This window comes from Haliotis cracherodii, unplaced genomic scaffold, assembly GCF_022045235.1.
Source record: "Haliotis cracherodii isolate W230 unplaced genomic scaffold, xgHalCrac1.p SCAF_3, whole genome shotgun sequence".
In the NCBI taxonomy this organism is placed as follows: Eukaryota; Metazoa; Mollusca; class Gastropoda; order Lepetellida; family Haliotidae; genus Haliotis; species Haliotis cracherodii.
Genome location: NW_027266286.1, coordinates 66,186,238 through 66,202,589, shown reverse-complemented (window position 1 = coordinate 66,202,589; position 16,352 = coordinate 66,186,238). Strand labels below are relative to the sequence as shown.

Here is a 16,352-nt window from a genome sequence, read left to right as displayed (position 1 = left end):
TCTGTCACACAAGACCACAGTACAAGACCCCATTCCACATCTCTGTCATACAAGACCACAGACCCAAGACCCCATTCCACCTCTCTGTCATACAAGACCACAGACCCAAGACCCCACTCCACCTCTCTGTCATACAAGACCACATATCTAAGACCCCACTCAACCTCTCTGTCACACAAGACCATTGATGCAAGACCCCATTCCTCCTCTGCCATACAAGACCACAGATCCAAGACCCCATTCCACCTTTGTCACACAAGACCACAGATCTAAGACCCCATTCCACTTCTGTCACACAAGACCACGGATCCAAGACACCATTCCATCTCTGTCATACAAGACCACATATCCAAGACCCCATTCCCTATCTCTGTCATACAAGACCATAGATCCAAGACCCCATTCATCTCTGTCATACAAGACCACAGATCTAAGACCCCATTCCACCTTTGTCACACAAGACCACAGATCTAAGACCCCATTCCACTTCTGTCACACAAGACCACGGATCCAAGACACCATTCCATCTCTGTCATACAAGACCACATATCCAAGACCCCATTCCCTATCTCTGTCATACAAGACCATAGATCCAAGACCCCATTCATCTCTGTCATACAAGACCACAGATCTAAGACCCCATTCCACTTCTGTCACACAAGACCACGGATCCAAGACACCATTCCATCTCTGTCATACAAGACCACATATCCAAGACCCCATTCCCTATCTCTGTCATACAAGACCATAGATCCAAGACCCCATTCATCTCTGTCATACAAGACCACATATCCAAGACCCCATTCCACCTCTCTGTCATACAAGACCATAGATCCAAGACCCCATTCATCTCTGTCATACAAGACCACAGATCCAAGACCTCATTCCACCTCTGTCATACAAGACCACATTCCTCCTCTGTCATACAAGACCACATTCCTCCTCTGTCATACAAGACCACATATTCAAGACCCCATTCCACCTCTTTGTCATATAAGACCACAGATCAAAGACCCCATTCTTCCTCTGTCATACAAGACCCCATTCCTCCTCTGTCATACAAGACCCCATTCCACCTCTGTCACACAAGACCACAGATCCAAGACCCCATTCCACATCTCTGTCATACAAGACCACAGACCCAAGACCCCATTCCACCTCTCTGTCATACAAGACCACAGACCCAAGACCCCACTCCACCTCTCCGTCATACAAGACCACATATCTAAGACCCCACTCAACCTCTCTGTCACACAAGACCATTGATGCAAGACCCCATTCCTCCTCTGCCATACAAGACCACAGATCCAAGACCCCATTCCACCTTTGTCACACAAGACCACAGATCTAAGACCCCATTCCACTTCTGTCACACAAGACCACGGATCCAAGACACCATTCCCTATCTCTGTCATACAAGACCACATATCCAAGACCCCATTCCCTATCTCTGTCATACAAGACCATAGATCCAAGACCCCATATCTCTGTCATACAAGACCACAGATCCAAGACCCCATTCCACCTCTGTCACTCAAGACCACAGATCCAAGACCCCATTCCTCCTGTCATACAAGACCCCATTCCTCCTCCGTCATACAAGACCACATTCCTCCTCTGTCATACAAGGCCACAGATCCAAGACCCCATTCCACCTCTCTGTCATACAAGACCACAGATCCAAGACCCCATTCCACCTCTCTGTCATACAAGACCACAGATCCAAGACCCCATTCCACCTCTGTCACTCAAGACCACAGATCCAAGACCCCATTCCACCCCTGTCATACAAGACCACAGATCCAAGACCCCATTCCACCTCTCTGTCCTACAAGACCACAGATCCAAGACCCCATTCCACCCCTGTCATACAAGACCACAGATCTAAGACCCCATTCCACCCCTGTCATACAAGACCACAGATCCAAGACCCCATTCCACCCCTGTCATACAAGACCACAGATCCAAGACCCCATTCCACCCCTGTCACACAAGATCATTGATGCAAGACTCCATTCCACACATTTATCATACGTCAGCATTGGCACAGTCAGTGGATGATGCAGGGTTTTATTCACTCAAAACTAAGTGCCCTTAGCAGGAAAACTGGGGAATATTGTTTGTTTAAAGGTATTTCAAATAAAGTTAATTTAAGAGATGTCTTAACATTGTGTATTCAGTGCAATAATGTTTACTTAAACCACTTGCTTTTTATTGGTCCTGTTCTCAGTGAAATACAAGTCACCTTGACCGAGTCACATTTGAGAATTTAACTTACTTGAGAATTTTATTATTCCATTTGGGAAGTTTTATGAATATTTGCTGCAGACTTGATCAGGTCAAGATAAAACCATGTGATGACACACAGTCAGCTAGGTCTGAATTATTACCATTCAAACCTCAGTAGATGGAGCTCATGACAAGCATTGGGTATAGGGCACCTGTTCCGACTGGCTATGCCAGGATTCTACTTGACACTATCTATAAAGGTGGTTAGATCGGTTCTTTCAGCGACTTGATTTGTGATGTTCCTGGGGGCACTGGTGTCCCAGTCGTCTAAGATGCCACGATGCCACGATTCGCTATGCTGAGTTGCGTTCCTTGGACACGCCAGAAACCTATGATTGTGGGTTCAGATCACTGTTCGCGCCAATTATGTTTCTAGGTTTGTCAGCACCTGTACATCTTCCTTATGCCCAGAAGGGCTACACTTTAGACGGCAGACAAAATTCAAAAGTAATACATTGTTGTTAGTTTCAACAAAATCAGTAAATACGCTACCGTGTCACTGGAATTTCTAGTCCATCAATCACTTGATTGTCTGGTTTGTTTACAGGCCGCCGTTACATGGCAGGAATACTGCTGTGTGGCATCAGGCAACAAGCACTCACATGTTGATGCAAATTGTGTGAGTGGTTGGTGCTACTGGTAGGGCAACACCTGCTTACCATTTTCAATGATCCATTCATATAATGCTCACCTCTATTTTGCCGTTTATGCCCAATGGAATCTGTTTTGACGGATAATGGAGACTGGTTTTCTCTGGTGTTGATGTTTTAAGTATACACATGGAAAGTGAGGCCAGTCCAACTGGAAGAGGACGTATAAGCCACTATGTGAGCTCACAAGCATGTTAATTGCATTAAGGTATGCATGCTGCACATACTCAAATAGCAGACTGTCCCAAATTACATTAAGAAGTTTGATTTGTTCTACGATGTTTACCATTGCACTGCAATCATGCTTGCTCATCACTTGCCACACATCTGCAAAAATACAAAGAAATTGTTTTGAGTAAAATTTGATTAAATAATAATAATATTTATGTAAATTGTTGCTCTGCATCATGGATTACGATAATTGGTGACGGACAACTTTCCTGCTTACCACAGGATCCACACGGAGAACTAAGCGCAGGCGTTCAAGACATGTAGATCGTAAAGCTAGGGGACCAAGTACAGTGGCAACTCTCAGAGGGCCCACTATTCACCCGAAGCTTCAATCCAGCCTCTTCAGTTCGTCTCTTAGCCCTTCAAATGCTGCCGATTCATCAGAACATAACCTGAGAACAATGCCGAGGGATAAAACTGTTCGGAAACATAAACTCCCAAGTTCAATTAAAGATAAACAAAATAAGGAAAGAGATAGAAAATTGCGAAAACGAAAACACTTAACCGATCAGTCTGTTGACCAACCTGCTCAATTTCTGGATCCTTCTTTCCAGTCAACAGTGTCGGTTGAACCTGTTTTGCTTCCCTCTCACAGCCCATCCACTCATACAACTGACAAAACCATTCTGTCAGCATCCTCAATACATGCCAAGCCAAAACAATCCCGATCTCAGCATACTCAGCAGTATACTCACGCCAAAGATTCACCCTTCATAAATACCATGTCTACAACCATATCACCCAGGCAGGTGATAAGAGGATGGTCTTCAAAGACCCCAACTCACACTTTGCCTGATAGACGCGGTATCAATAAACGAAGAAAGATCCCTTCTAAGCACCCTGCAGTCAGTACTGTGTCTTCTGACACTGTCTATGATACCACAATGGGACAAAGTAATCAAATCGTAAATTTTTTTGCCTCTTTCTTCAAAAGCGCCAATAAAGTGACAACAGAAGCCCCTGTTGCCACTTCTACCAGTAGTCCCTGGTGGCACTGGCGGTAAAGGCTAAAGTGGGACACCATCTTAAGTTCATACACCTGAACCTGATGAAACGTACCTGTATTTGTACCTTTTATCCTACAATTTTTCACAACATTTTTTTGGGGGGGTCAACCTCTGCTTTTAACAGACCTCTTGGCCTAGTGGACACAGCATCTGCACGGAGAGCCAAATATCACTTCAATCGATGGCGGCATCATAGCAAAATATGTTGAAAGGGTTCTTGTTGTTACCCTACTTGGTGCTTGGGATTATGGGGGTCGGGTCAGTTGCGGTATTAAGCAAGAAGTACAGATAACATCTTATAATGTTACTAGAGGCATGGGGACTTTGTGTGTTTTAAGTGGCACTAAATGCAACCCGTTTTCCCAAAGTCATAAAACTACTGGTAATCCAGGATAAGTTAAACCAACTCACAAGATGCTTTTCAGACAAGTATGCGGTGCACAGAATTTGGGCAAACATATTTTGTTTGTTACAGGTTGAGAGAATGTACTCATCTTGTGCACGTGCAGGTCATGTTGATAATATTGACTATATACCATAGATTTATGCATCTATGTAATTGGTTATTGAAAATTAAGTTAGATATAACAAAAGGATTGTAATGGTATTACATAGAGTTGTTTGTTTATTGCCGTTGCCATGGTCGTGTTGGATACATCCAGTCGATGATGTAACGATTCAGATTTTTTTTGTTTATCATTAATTAAACCCAAAATTTTAGAAATTATGGAACTTGAGTCTTTTCTTTCATCAAAGAACCAAAAGATATGATCAAATGAGAAAAATAATAGGACTGCATGCTATTCGACGTGAAGTGCCCCAAGTCAACAATGGCCGTTATAGGTTGTTGTGTTCTGAGAAATGTGACTCATACTTTTTTGACTTGCGGAATTTTCTTTTGGAGGTACATAAACTACTCAGTTTTGATATTTAGAAAGATGAGCATTTATGTATACCATACATATTTTAGATGATATGTAAAGCCCACTTAGTAAATAGTTATTGCGAGTTTTATTTGGGGAGTCGAACCTGTTGAATGGGTAGCGGCTGGCTAGTGACACTCTCTGTCAAATGGGTTTGACAGTAGCATTGAGAGCTTTAAAAGGTCGATGTGACAAGTCGATACCAGAATTCTGTAAGAGTGGTTTGATAGAAGTTAATAACAAACAAATAAACATGTCAAAGCTATGTAAGCATGGCCAAATCATAACTTCTCAGCCTCGCGAATTGGCCAGTAATGTCATAAATTACATGGAGGAAGAATGTACAAATATATCTCAATCATTGTCAAACTCTAGCATCGCCACTGGTCTGTCTGTATCTCCGCTAAAGCACATCAGAATGCATCTTCCCGAGGATAGAGAGTTAACTGACTTTAAAAGTCCAGTTTCCACCCTTGCCGAAATAGGCTGGAATTACTGGGCTTGATCATAGCGCCACCAGTGGCCATTACCAGTTATGTTCCTTCTAAGCCTCTTCTATGGACCAATCAGATTCCACCTCTCGTATCACTTGCGTTTGCTTCACACAAAATGGTGGCGCCCGGTCAGGACAATCTGATCAATGATCAAGATCTATATTGTGATAAAACGGGTCTTACCCCACGAAATGCGTCAAATCATGTGAGCACATTGATAAAAACGTGAAAAGGTTTGGAAAATATCTGCTGACAACAAGTTGGCGGTGCACATGCTTTGCAAATCCTGCAATCGACCGAAATCTGCAGGACAGTTTACGAACCGGATTTCGATTTTGGTGCGCGATTTTGATTGAACTATGCATAGACTCGTTAGTCCAGCCAAAATAACTCCATAATACCAGGCTAGTTCAGCAAGGGTGGAAACTGGACTTTTATAGTCAGTTAACTCTCTTGCTTCGGGAAGATGATCAGAATGTGAAGACCAGTGCCATGATTATCCAGTTATCTTAATATAAATTCTATATTTGGCGTGTGTCATGGCTAGGTTCTTTAATCTGGTTGTGTATCTATTTCCTAAATCCGAAGGTAATGATATCAGACTGGAAATATAGGGTGGTTTAATGATTTCTGTGATCTGTTTGAACTGGCAGTGAAGGGTCAGGTTCTGTATTTACGGTCAGACTCCTTTCTGGTGCATGACTGTTGACACATGACCAGGTTGTGAGTCCGCTGCCAGTCATCATAGACAATGGCTGATATGAACTCTGTGTCCCTAGTGACAGTGACTGACTGATTGACATTACAATCATAAACAGCTGCAATGGTTTCAAGGTTATCCAAATATCCAGTAAGGAGCCTTTTTTTGTCTGTTTTTATGGTTTACTAATCTGCCAACTACTGCTTGGAAAATAAAAAAATGTTTAAGAATATTTTTTTCCAATACATGACTGATCCCAGTGTGTATGAAGCATGTAAAAAATGAACAGGTTCATAATTAAAAAAGGTCACATAAGTGGGAATAGCATATGTTGACCAAAATGGCAGATTCTAGCTCTGATATTATTTGTAAGCGGGACCATCCTTGTGATTGTTATCTGACAGTATTGGGTAACACTGCACAGCTAATTGATTTTACAAAAACTGAATGATATTATATTGTAACTGTATGGTGTTCTAATGTATTTGCCTTATCTTCTGTGAATAAAAATGTTGAATGAAATTCTGTATTGTTGAATGAGATGGTGTATAGAGGCAAAACATACACTTTCATTAAATATTTTGCAATCAAAGTATTTTCTCTTGAAGATTCATGGAATTGTCCTCTTGACTCATAAAAAAAATCTGCATGAGGAGTCCCAGTTTTCATAGGTCTGTTACACATATACAAGTTTTTCACCCCCAAAAAGTCAGATGTAATTTTACTTAGAAGTACAAATTCTTTTGTTTCTATATTGAATGTTCCAAATAGGGTCTTTGTGGAGACTCTGGAGTGGAATAAGTCCCATATCACCATGCTTGAGGAAGGTTTTGTATACTCTACATATTGCAGCTGTGATATGACTGTAGTATTGCTGACTAGGACATAAAAAGGTGTATTCCTCTTCTTCTGGGGATAAACTGACATACTTAACTATCTGACCACATAAATATTCCACAATAACTGAAGTAGGGCATGGCACAGTCCTCTACAAACTTTGACAGATGGCCTCATGAAAGTTTTCCTTCACCCTCCCATCAGCCTTGGCCCACTCATCCTGTCCCCCAGGGGCAAAGGGTAAGGGGCACCTGTCAGCCTTAGTGTCACACATGCAGGTGACTCAGTCCACACAGGAACAGTGATGAATGCTACTGTTATATATATCATCACCATCAGAACAATTTCAGTTTTTACTGACCTCAGAGCATGTTATTATTCAGTAAAACAGCCCATTCTCACCATCTCTCAGCTCTGGACACCTGTACTCATCCCCTTTTCAACTCATGAAACTAAGAGGTTTCCTGTATAGAATTATTTGTATTTTTCCTAATACATGACTTTATGTTGTGGTGGCCAGTGGTCCTATTCACATGCACAGGTCACATATATGTTAGACTATCCACACGAGACCAACTCCGTGGTCTAGTGGGAGAGCGGAAGGTCTGGGGTTTGAACCCTGGCCGCATCCTACCAAAATCGGTAAAAAGATGGTACTTGTTACCTTGTCTGGTGCTCAGCATTAAGGGGCTAAACAAGGACTCGTCAGCTCAGAATCGGTATACTATGTCTGAGTAGGGTATTCAAGTTAAACTGCGGCATAGTATCTCAGTGAGCTAGCACTATAAATCAGCATCAGTCCAGACTAGTACAAGCACACACACATGTGTATGCATGTTGCTATATGAGTGCAATGATCTTGGACGCGACATTAAACCCCATTTCACCTACCACCACTTATCCACACATGAGAAAAAAGAACCTATCACTCAGTCATTTCGCCAGGGAATGACTGAATCTCCTTTGTCCTCAATGTTATCCTTAATTATGTCTTTCCCCCTCCCTCCCTCTGTCCCTCCCAAAGTGGGGGAGACATTTAGTTTTTGTATCTGTTCCATTGGCATTCCCATTTTATTGTTAGCCATAACTTGAAAACCAATTCTTAACTTCTTTTGAGTAGTATGTTACAAAATATACAAGATGCTATGTTTTCACTACAGCTAATAAGAATTATGTTTCGAGGTTTGTCAGCACCATACCCGTGCTCGTGGCTTTCACCGAAGTGGTAAACGTGTGAGACCTGCATCACTTCGGGCTTTCCTCCCACATTAAGCTGACACGCCGTGATATAACTGGAATACTGTTAAAAGCGGCGTTAAACCCAACTCACTCACTAATAAGAAAGTGTTGGTATTAAAGGGATGTGCGTGCGTGCGTGCGTGCGTGCGTACAATTTAGAACAAAATGAACCATTTTGAGTATAATTGATTGATGGGTTGAAAGAAACTCTTGATAATCAATGATGGATAACAAGACTTAATAATATTAAACCCCACTGATTCCCCACTCTCTTCAGGATTTACTGGTGAACTAATGCTTCCCTCCCGGCACTTACACATGCGTGTGCTTATCCCTTTGTGTGTACTATTGCCTGATTGCAGCCTGTAAGTATAACCGGGGCCCATGGAGCCAGTGTGATCCAGTTACTAACAAGATGCAGCGCACGATGACCCTTAAACGAGGCGACCGAGATGCATGTGATCCAATCAAAAAGGTGACCAGACAGTGTCGTCGTAGAGCGGCTTTGTCTGCTGCTAGAATTCACACGAGTAAGTAATATGGGAATACTCCACACCTTCCCGGGGCAGACTAAATCCCCTTAACCCCAGTCAAAGACAACATGGGGATCAGTGGTCTGTATGTGAATATTAAACAGGCAGAGCCTAAATTACACACATTGTGAGTCTAGATTACTGCAGTATCTGAAGGGGTGGTCTGGTAGCCTAGTGGTTAGAGCGTTCGATCGTCACGCCGAAGACAGGGGTTCGATTCAAGACATGGGTACAATGTGTGAAGCCCATTTCTGGTGTCCCCCGCTGTGATATTGCTGGAATATCTCTAAAAGAGGCGTAAAACCATACTCACTCACTCAGTATCTGAAAATGAAGAAAGTCTCTGGGGTTGTTTTTATTGTTTTTTCATTAAGATAATTTAACAAAAAAAAAATTTTCTGTAAAATATGTTCATTTCGGAGACTAGATGTTCACTCTGATTATGTTTCTAGGTTTGTCAGCACCATTCCTGTGCTCACCAAAGTGAGACTTGCATCACTTTGGGCTTTCCTCCCACGTTAAGCTAACATTGTGTGATATAACTGAAATGCTGTTGAAAGTGGCATTATCCCAACTCACTCACTCACTCACTCACTCACTCACTCACTCACTCACTCACTCACTCACTCACTCACTCACTCACTCACTCACTGATATGAGCATCTTTGTCTAACATGATACGACATTATACAACCAATATTGGAAAGGTCCTCAGTTTGAATAATGATGGAATATGTCCTCAGCCTACAGAGTTGAAGTAGACCAATATTCTAATAAATTGGGAGAAAGTTTGTTCCAAACACTATGAGCGAGTGCCATGACAGGCATCTGTCTGTCAGCCTATCAGACTGAGTCTTCTCCACGTTTGGTTGGAATGTCCTATACAACACACTCACACCCATCACCAGTAGATAACTGGAATTCATGAATATTGGGGGGCACGGGTGGCCCAGTCGTATAAGGCGCCGCAATTCGCTGTGCAGAGTTGCGTCCCTTGGGCACGCCAGAAACCTATGATTGTGGGTTCGAATCCCGGTTCGCCCCAATTATGTTTCTAGGTTTGTCAGCACCATACCTGTGCTCGTGGGTTTCACCGAGGTGGTAAACGTTCGAGACCTGCATCACTTCGGGCTTTCCTCCCACATCAAGCTGACACGCCGCGATATAACTGGAATACTGTTGAAAGCTGCTTTAAACCCAACTCACTCACTCACTCATGAATATTGTGTCAGTGGTCTCCTCAGTGAGCCGTGCCCTTGATGTAAGTTGATAAACATATGATAGAATGAATGTTAAGCTATGATGTAAGCAGTTGATTTTCATATTGACTGAAATCTAGGTTACAATAGGTCTTCAGCAACCAATATTAGTTGTAATGGCGACTATGCTTGTCATAAGAGGCAACTAACGGGATCGGGTGGTCAGGCTCGCTGACATGGATGATGCATGTTATTATGTCCAAATTGCATGGATCGATGCTCATGATATCAATCACTGGATTGTCTGGTCTAGATTTGATTATTTACAGTCGTCATATAGCTTGAATATTGCTGAGTGTGGCGTTAAACAACAAACAAACAAACAAACAAACAAATCGTATTGACCGGGAGATTATGCTATATTCCAGCTGTGAGCATGATGACTTGTTGGGTTAATTTGCATGTCATTGTAAAGTTATGTGGTGCTGCTCTCAGTTTTCCAATAAACTGGTTCTGAGTGCGCAAAATTTAGAATGCCATGATAATATAGAGTTGTCTCCCCTAGTTTATCAGGCACCATTATGTTTTTACAAGTTTCCCTTACATAGTTTCCACTTGAAAACTAAATGGAAACTGTTTAATGTGAATAGTACAATAGCACAGACAGGTATGCTGTAAAATTTATGACAAACTTCCAAAACAACTGCTGTGGAAAGTGGAGTAAGATAATACCACTACACACACGTCTTTCAAAGTGACTTCAACAGTGTAGATCCGGGGCAGAGTAAGTCTTCAGCAACCCATGCTTGCCGTAAAAGGCAACTATGCTTGTCGTAAGAAGCGACTAACATGATCGGGTGGTCAGGCTTGCTGACTTGGTTGATGCATGTCATAATATCCTAATTGTGTAGATCAATCCTCATAATATCAATCACTGTATTGTCTGGTCCAGACTCTATTATTTACAGACTCATCATTTAGCTGGAATATTGCTAACTGTGGCGTTAACTACAAACAAACCAAAACAAGTATACCTACAAACTAAACTATACAAAATCTCTTGCCTCCACGCAAGTTTAGCAATCAGTGTTTTTTGTTGTTTTTGCTTTTCAGAATGTAAGTATGAGTTTGCTGATTGGCAGCAGTGTGACCTACGAACCAACACGATGACCCGCACAATGAATCTAGTCCAGGGGGACCCAGAAAAATGTGCTCCGACAAAAGAATTGAAACGCAAGTGTAGGAAACGTAAGTAAACTTCAGCAACTTAGGTGATTTTATGTGGTCTTTTTGCCATTCTTGAAAGTAGGGAAGTTTGGAATAATGAAAGGGTGTAGCTTAATTTCAAACTTAGGCCAAATACCCATGTTCAAGTCCTGAAATGATACAAAATAAACACATCTGGTTGGTGTTTCCTATTTTGATACTGCTGTGTACTCACTCACTCACTCACTCGGTGACCATCTTCTTGGCGAAGTGGATAGAGTGTCTGTCTGGAGAGCAGAAGGTCGTTGGTTCAATCCCTGTCCACGTCATAGCAAAAGACACTAAAAAATGATACTTGTTGTTACCCTGCCTGGCGCTTGACATTAAAGGAATACTATAAGGACTGGTCGGATTGGAGTCAATATACTATGTCAGAGTGGGATATTCATGTTAAACTGTGGCATGTTACCTCAGTGGGCTATCACTATAAATCCGGCATTAGTCCGGGCTAGTACAAAAAGAGAGACACGTACACACACATGCATGCAATTTTGGTGAAATAATCGTTAGACCCCATTTCAGCTCACCTCACCTCACCTCACCTCACTTTTTCAGCATGCAAGTTCCGCAAAGGAGGTTGGTCTGCCTGTGACCCAACAACACATCTTATGACAAGAATGGATACTTTAATCAAGGGAGATAATATGTTCTGTTCTAAAAAGCGACAGATCACTAAGAAATGTAAAAAAGGCAAGCGAAGTAAGTGCAAACGACAGAGATGATTAAAGCCATATTGGTATGTGTTTGCAGAGCTCCTGATAAGTTGCAGATATGTGTAAAATAAATAAAACACCATAACCCAATTCACGTTAGGTGCTTGCATACAAATATGCAAGAAACATTTAACTAATATGATAGTGGAACAACTCTTTTCGTGATTACCAGCTTGTGTACCTATATATGTCGGTACAGATGTTTATTTAAGAAATAAACGACGAGTGAGAGTTGTTTATCGTACAAAAAACACTGCAAGGAGAAAAGAACATGCCTTGTTGTGAAAACGCGATATCCAGTCGGAAGTTCTAGCTTATCTCGATTAGCTTTACAAAGACGACGACAACCATAGGTACTACCTAGTGGATCAGATGGGGAATACATTCACTGTTTCATCCCCGACACAAAAACACAAGCAATCGTTGGGGGTTTGAAGGTAAAAATACATAGTTGTGTCAACAAAGACAGGCAGCGGTAAATCACTTTCACACAAAGGTGTACCTAAATGCTCTAAGAGCAACTTTTAGTTAGTCCTAAGAGTAACTTGAACAGAAACACTAAGGGAATTTCCCCCATATCTAAGGTAAATCCTGTGCTATATTTAGAAATGTTGGTACTCTTTGATTTTGGAGGGAAAATTATGGCTTCTTTGACATTGCTCATAAAAATAGGATTTCTACAGGATTTCTTAATTCTACAATGAAGTTATCATTCAGTATTATTATAGTGAGTGAGGTTCACTTGATATCGGACCATGTTTGAATGATATTTTACTGTGAGTGGTCAATATTGGTTTTCCTGTTGTAGAATGCCAGTATGATATAGGAGAATGGAGTGAGTGCGATACTTCCACCAACAAGAGGACCCGTGTGAAAAAACTGAAAAAAGGCGACTTGAACGTGTGTAAACCTGAGATCGCGATGACTAAGTCCTGTAGCCGGCCTAATGGGAAAGGTAGGTTTGGAGATCAGGGTTAGGCCCTGTCCCACAAAGCAATCTCAGAGCTACAACTGTTGGAAGTATATGTTGAAATGTGTGAGTTTCGATCATCCTAGTACTAAGATTGTGTAGTGGAACGGGGCCCTGTATTTTCCTTTACGTTTGTACACGTTATGATGTACTGAAATACTGTTCAAAGCAGCGCTAAAGCCAACACTCACTCACTCACTCACTCACTCGCTACATTTGTACACCTAAGAGATCAGCTTATGAAAATATTTTGATAAATGAGGAATGCTTAAAAATTAACTGACAGAACTTTCTCTCCAAGTCAGTAACATAGTTGATGAAATATCCCTCTGTACTTTCTTAACCTCTTGAAAATACATCAAATATTCATTTTTGTTCCAGAGCGATGCTTCTTTGGAAAATGGGGAGAATACCTTCCCTGTATGAATGGTGTGATGACGAAAGCAAGGGAGCTAATCCAGGGTGGAACTGAATGTGAAAGGAAGGCTGTGAAAACCAAGGCTTGCAGTTGAGCCACTTTGTACAAGCCCCAGTGGCCTGGACATTTGCCAAAGACTTGACTGTATTATCTCCCTTTGAATGCTCAGCTTTGCTATAGCTGCTCAACCAATAGGCTTTCACCTTTGCATTCCTCTTCATCTGCATAATCTTAGTGCAAGGGCTTAAAAAAAAAAGAAATATTTACCTAGCTATGTGATGAAAGAATCTTTGTTTGTTGTCAAGACTCATCTTGTTAGTAGAAAATGTTTCACTAAAAATGTGTTAAAAAGATAATATCTTTTATTTCCCATATCAATGTCATTACGCATGTACTTCTACATGCAAATATGCTTTCCAGTCTAGGGGTTTATACTGTATTACATGGATGACGTGTAAACAGAAACTGTTTCAACACATGAACTCGGAAATGATTGGTGCTTACTGAAATACAGTCAGAACAACCTTTAAAGAAGACTTGTTAGCCAAAGAATTTACCTCATTCTGTATCTACTTTGGGAACAGCATATAATTAGCACTAAATAAGCAATATCAATTAAGGTCACAATTGGCAATATCTTTCAGTCATTGAAATGTGCTATTTTTGCTGAATAGAGATGTTAGAAGCCAATGTTTGTATTCAAAACAGTTTTATTCAGTATAGTTGCTGTCACTGTCTAACTTGTGAGTATATGTTATCATCTCATATAATATTTTAGGCCAGCTGTTACTTTGTACAGGAGTTGCTTATAATATTTCAGGGGGCACGGGTGGCCCAGTCGTCTAAGGCACCATGATTTACTGTGCAGAGTTGTGTCTTTCCTCCCACATTAAGCTGACACGACGTGATATAACTGGAATACTGTTAAAAACGGTGTTAAACCCAACTCACTCACTAAAATATTTCAATTTGTGAAGTGATTGCTCCTTCCACATTAAAGGGTTCATTTTCATCATTGGATGACAAACCAGTCATTGTTTCACCATAAAATGACTTGGTATTATTAGGCCATAAAAAGTCAATTATGAGGGGTTTTAGCCCCCACCAACCCTCAATCAAAACCACAGGCAACTAGCAACCATTTCCTGTATTATGGTAGTCTACATGACAGCATACTTTGCAGAAATATTGAATGTCTCCTGCCCATCATGGATGAAATGTTAATTGAATTGTTTTGACTAGGGCCTTGTCCTCATTGCTTCTTTCAAGATTTTTTTATATATATTAAATGAATGTATTCTAGTCATCCATAATGGTTTCAGCCTGGTGCTTTGCCCATAACAGCATTATATCTGTCAGCTGCTGCTTCCGATGTCACTTATACATGATTAGTTGTACTTTATACAATATTAGTTGTACTTTTAGGTCAAGTGTATTCATTTCTAGTTTAGATATGGATGTTTTGTTGTTATACAACCTGTTTGTATTGAGATATTCTGCTTTTCTTTCAGCTGTTTCATTGTTGAACATTTATCGAAATGTTTCTATTCTCTTGTTAAACATTTCATCCATTTAAGCCACTGTCATAATAATATGTGTACATTAACATGCACCTTAATAATAAATGACAATGTTGACCTATGGAATAAATCAAGATTGCATGTTTAGAGTATATATACATAGTGTGATCTATTTGAATGATGGTCTCTTCCAGGATGTTTTCCAAATATACATGGCAATACATGGCTCCTCCAAGTATCAGTCTTCTCTTGAAAGGCTTTCTGTTAAAAATACCCTATACAGTTTTTTATGGCATATGTGATATATTATGTCAATGATTGCTATCTTCCTGAGCCAGATTTTGCCTTTGTAATCTGACTGGGTAGTTTTCTTTTTGTTTTTCAACCAACAGCGAACATTGAAAACCAGGTAACACTCTTCTTCACTCATCGCCGTCATATACCTGGAATATTGCTGAGTGCGGCATTGAACAACAAATAAACAAAATAAAAACAAACCAATCATCATCTTCACGAGGAATCAAGTTGTTTACTTTTACAGCAAGGATAATTTTCACCTCAACATGTATGATAAAGAAACAAACTAGGGAATTATGGAGAAGTTTGTGGCACACCTTTTGTGTATTTTGCGTACTTTTAACTCCCCCCAAGAGTGTAATATGTCTTAACCCAGTTGCCATATTGTATTAGTTATGACACATTGCACCAGCATGGTTTTATCCTTGTATTTTATGTGCTTATTGATAAAGTTGAATTTCTTTTGGACAAGACAAATTTCCATAAATATCTTTGTTAAATGATCTTGTAGTGAGGGATTTGTTCTTCTGTCCCTGTGTTTATACTGTTTATATCAGTATTTTGATTTGTCTGTTTGTGTAGGTGCCACATTTTGAGGATTGTCAAGTGTCTTTAGACTCTCATTATGAAGCAGGACTGTGCTTGTTGATTAGCTTCGCTCAGTTTTATACTTACATGACATGTTACTTTAATTGAATTGCCGATACTGTTTGAATTGTTTAATGTTCATCATGAAATACAACGATTCTGATCATGAATTTAAGTTGGAAATTATTTGGAATATTTCTTGTTTGTGTAAATTTATGGTGCTTATTTGCCTTTTCATGGGTGAATTGGTCCAGTTGATCAAACTATGTCACACCTCTAGTAAATACAAACAAATATACTAGGCATAAAAGGGATCTTGTTTAAATTCTTGTTGAATAATTTCCTTTTAGTACTGATCAGATTTGTTTTACTGAATATATTTTATCTACTTTAAGATGAATTTCTGCAAAGATGTACAAGGTATATATGTGTGTTTATTATGTTCTCAATCATGACAGTAGTGTATTGGCCTTTGTTC

At 40.5% G+C, this 16,352-nt stretch overlaps 2 protein-coding genes across 3 annotated transcripts in view; both read left to right on the top strand.

The window, feature by feature from the left end:
• The window catches only part of LOC139473786 (spondin-1-like), a 46,121-nt gene extending 30,024 nt beyond the window's left edge, over window positions 1–16,097 (top strand). The window contains exons 6-10 of one of the 2 annotated variants that reach the window (XM_071256544.1): window positions 8,733–8,900; window positions 11,216–11,350; window positions 11,924–12,067; window positions 12,890–13,036; window positions 13,433–16,097. In XM_071256544.1, the coding sequence (XP_071112645.1) occupies window positions 8,733–8,900; window positions 11,216–11,350; window positions 11,924–12,067; window positions 12,890–13,036; window positions 13,433–13,563 (725 nt within the window). In that variant the 3' untranslated portion in view covers window positions 13,564–16,097. The remainder of the gene's footprint in view (window positions 1–8,732; window positions 8,901–11,215; window positions 11,351–11,923; window positions 12,068–12,889; window positions 13,037–13,432) is intronic. The other variant, XM_071256545.1, reaches the window with a different exon arrangement.
• Window positions 3,069–4,588, top strand: LOC139474043 (uncharacterized). Its single transcript, XM_071256900.1, has 2 exons — window positions 3,069–3,075; window positions 3,393–4,588. The coding sequence occupies exons 1-2, from the start codon at window positions 3,069–3,071 to the stop codon at window positions 4,172–4,174; spliced, it is 789 nt and encodes a 262-aa protein (XP_071113001.1). The 3' UTR covers window positions 4,175–4,588.
• Window positions 16,098–16,352: the final 255 nt, after the last annotated feature.